Consider the following 3647-nt stretch of genomic DNA (forward strand, 5'->3'; position numbering starts at 1 on the left):
TGTGTGTGTGTGTGTGTGTGTGGCCTACCAGCAGACCAACACCATCAGGAGTCACCGCTATATGCTCCTAAATCTTCTCATCTAAAACAGCGAGTTGTTCGCGTTACGACCCCGTCGCTCTACCGATTTTTTACTCCGCATAGCGACACACACAAAAACCACATGCCTCCGGAAAACATGACGTCGCCTCTTACTTGCGGAACTCGGATGACGTAATCGCTATTCGCCATCACATGATGCTGCCGTAACCAGAGTGTTACTTTGAATTTCCGTTCCTCATTTATTGTGTATATACATTCATTGTGTATATTCATTCATTGTGTATATTCATTCATTGTGTATATACATTCATTGTGTATATTCATTCATTGTGTATATTCATTCATTGTGTACATTTATTTATTGTGTATATACATTTCAATATGTAGGTGTTAAAGATTCTTGTAGAGGGGTAGCTCCGAGCTCCGATCGTCAACGACAGAAGATTGGCCTCTCCAGACCTAACCAGTCTTATAAAGTGGCTACACTCAACTGTAGAACTCTACGCTCTGCATCTTCTCAAGCTGAGCTCAACAAACTCATGAATGACTATTCTATATCCTAAACCGGCATCCAAGAACATCGTTTTGTACATTCTGACTCCGATCCGGAAATAGTTGCTCGCGATCTTGGCCGGGTAACTCTCTTCACTGCATCGGCCGTTCGAAATGACTGTGGCGCCTCTATTCGTGGAGTCAGCATATTTATAGATTCAAAGCTGCTACCTTTGCTTCTCTCAGTTAAAAAGTTAGATGAGCGTATCGTCTCTGCCACGTTTAGGGGGAATCCCAAAACAGTAATACTTGCCTGTTACTCACCGCACAACAGCATGCCAGATGATGTCGTTAATGACTTCTATTCAAAACTAAGCAACGCAGTTGAAGACATTTCGCTACACTCAATGGTCATCATTGGAGGCGACATGAACGCTCAAATCTCAAAAGGTTTCTCATTGCATGATACATCAAATCGCAACGGCCTTCTTCTCTTTGACTTCATAGAACAACACAATCTTGTCATCGGGAATGTCTCTTCCCAGAAATCGTTGAATAAATTATGAACACTCAGGTCGCCCACGGGTGTATTATTCCAAATCGACGTCTGTATGTATCGAAAAAAATGGCGTAATAGTATCAGTGATTGCCAGGCTTTCTCAACACCAAACCCGATTGGAAGCGATCATCGCATCGTAACAGCAAAAATCAAACTTAGTCTGCAGCGCTCAAAAACCCCGGTCACCAAAAAACTGTTCTGGCAATCACTCACATTTGATCCAGCCTTAGCCACTAAAATTGATGATACTATTTCGTCACGTTTTGAAAATCTACCTGCAGCTGATCATACTCGTCGTTTGTTAATATTGCAACCAAAACCGGTGCAGAACTATTGCCTCCAAGACCTCGGCCTCCTGCAAAAACGGTTGACGCAGAACCCGTCGTTTCCGTACGCAAGGCTACTCTTCGTGCATCGACACAAAGTGTCCATTCGGCCCAGATTAACGTTCGCAAAGCATTTGATTGTTATGAAGACAAGCGCATCAATGAAATACTTTGCTCATTTGAGACCCCAGCAGCAGCGTCTGTCATCAAGACTGCTTGGGACCTTGTCAAGAAACTCTCTGGAAAGAAATCTCGCAGCACGATATTCATCGAAGGTGAAGACCGACTCACGGCTTGGGAGAATCATTTCAAAAACTCATTGAAGGCTGAACCAGCTACACAAACTGACGGCGAACCAGTTGTGAACATCTTTGATCTCTTCACTGCGATAAAGAGTGGTGAGCTAACACAGGCAGAAGTATATATTGCCATTCGACAGTTAAGGAACGGAAAGGCACCTGGCCTGGATGGTCTACCTCCGAAGTTTTGGAAACTGAAAAGAGTTCGGAAGAGCCTATTAAAGTTCTGTAATGAGACCTATCACGAGAGACGCCCCATTGAGTGGCCTAATCCGAATTCCAAAGAAGGCGACCTAACAAAACAGACAATTACAGAGGTATTTCTCTTTCACAAGTTGCAAATTTACAACCGCTGTCTACTCAACAGAATCCGTCCAGTTATCGACGAGGTACTGCGTCCGAATCAGAATGGTTTTCGTCAAGGCCGTTCCGCCACTTTCCACATACTCGCTCTTCGACGTATCGTAGAAGAACTGAAGAATCATGACATGGAAGCCATAGTAACGTTCATCGACTTCCGAAAGGCCTTCGACTCCATCAACTGAAAGAAAATATTTGAAATCCTCGAAGCGTACGGTATCCCTCCTGACGTAGTTGTTGCGATCCGAGTCATGTACGAGAATACCTCTGCTGTAGTAATCACTCCAGAGGGTGAGACTGATGCTTTCAACATCGACACAGGCGTTCTTCAGGGTAACCCACTCGCTCGATTTTTATTTATCATCTGCCTGAATTATGCATTGCGCACATCGATCACAGAATCTGATGGTCTTACACTGAAACAACGTCGCAGCCGGCGCCACCCTGCCGATGTCTTAGCTGACCTCGACTATGCTGATGATATAGCACTTCTCGAAAATTCAATCGAAGCTGCACAATATCTTCTTATCAGAGTTGAGAAGGCCTGCCAGGATGTCGGCCTGTTTCTAAATGCACCTAAGACAAAATACATGCACCTTAATTCATCTACAGAAGATCGCCTGCACGTGTCAGATGGATCAGACATCGAACTTGTGGGCGACTTCAAGTATCTGGGTGGAAACACTGACTCTAGTATGAGAATAGCGCAGTCATGGAGGGCACTCCACTCATTGTAGAAGTTGTGAAAAGCACCAATTCAGAAAGCTACAAAAACGAAAGTATTTCAGGCTTGCATTGAAACTATTCTTCTTTATGGCTCGGAATCGTGGACATTGAATGTCACCCGCCAAAAGAGACTTGACGGCACTTACACAAGAATGCTTAGCACGTGTCCCCTCTATACAACAACAATAACAACAATAACATTAACATCAACATTAACATCATACACCTACACCAACACCTACACCTACACCTACGCCCCCTCCCATAACTACACCTACATCTACATCTATGTCTACATGTACATCCACGTGTACCATGAGTCCCGACCTCAAAATAGCACGTGGTTTCACTTGACGTGGACTCAAGGCTAAACCCCGTTGGAATTTAGCGATAGTATTGCGGTAAGTGTGGCTGCAGCTGCTACAGACCCTGGATGCTGTTTCCTCACTCGTAGGAGGGGGTTTAACATCAACATGATCCTATCTTACTCAGCTTATAGCCGTAGATAAAGAGGAAGAGAGAGAGCGCGCGAAGAGAAAGCTGGGGAGAGGTAGCGAGACAGAGGCGGAAAGCGAAGCAAGAGAGGGAGTGAGAGATGGAGAGAAAGCGAGGGAGAGGGGGAGGGGAAAGTGAGCGAAATTAAGTGATAGACTGAGAGGGAGAGAGAGACAGAGAGAGAGCGAAAGAGCGAGACAGAGAGAGAGAGCGAGGGAGAGAGAATGAGAGAGAGAGAGAGAGAGAGAGAGAGAGAGAGAGAGAGAGAGAGAGAGAGAGAACGAGAGAGAGGGAAGTAGAAAGAGAGAGAGAGAGAGATAGAGAGAGAGAGAGAGATAGAGCGATAGAG

At 45.0% G+C, this 3647-nt stretch overlaps 2 protein-coding genes across 2 annotated transcripts; both read left to right on the forward strand.

Annotated features, from left to right (window-relative positions):
* Nucleotides 1-868: 868 nt before the first annotated feature.
* LOC106818825 lies at nt 869-2262 on the forward strand. Its single transcript, XM_014823498.1, has 2 exons — nt 869-983; nt 1421-2262. The coding sequence occupies exons 1-2, from the start codon at nt 869-871 to the stop codon at nt 2260-2262; spliced, it is 957 nt and encodes a 318-aa protein (XP_014678984.1).
* A 66-nt stretch (nt 2263-2328) lies between these two features.
* Nucleotides 2329-2814, forward strand: LOC106818826. The gene has a single exon (XM_014823499.1). The coding sequence runs from the start codon at nt 2329-2331 to the stop codon at nt 2812-2814; it is 486 nt and encodes a 161-aa protein (XP_014678985.1).
* The last annotated feature ends 833 nt before the right edge of the window (nt 2815-3647 follow it).

The sequence above is a fragment of the Priapulus caudatus genome, unplaced genomic scaffold, assembly GCF_000485595.1.
Source record: "Priapulus caudatus unplaced genomic scaffold, Priapulus_caudatus-5.0.1 Scaffold2559, whole genome shotgun sequence".
Classification (NCBI taxonomy): domain Eukaryota; kingdom Metazoa; phylum Priapulida; class Priapulimorpha; order Priapulimorphida; family Priapulidae; genus Priapulus; species Priapulus caudatus.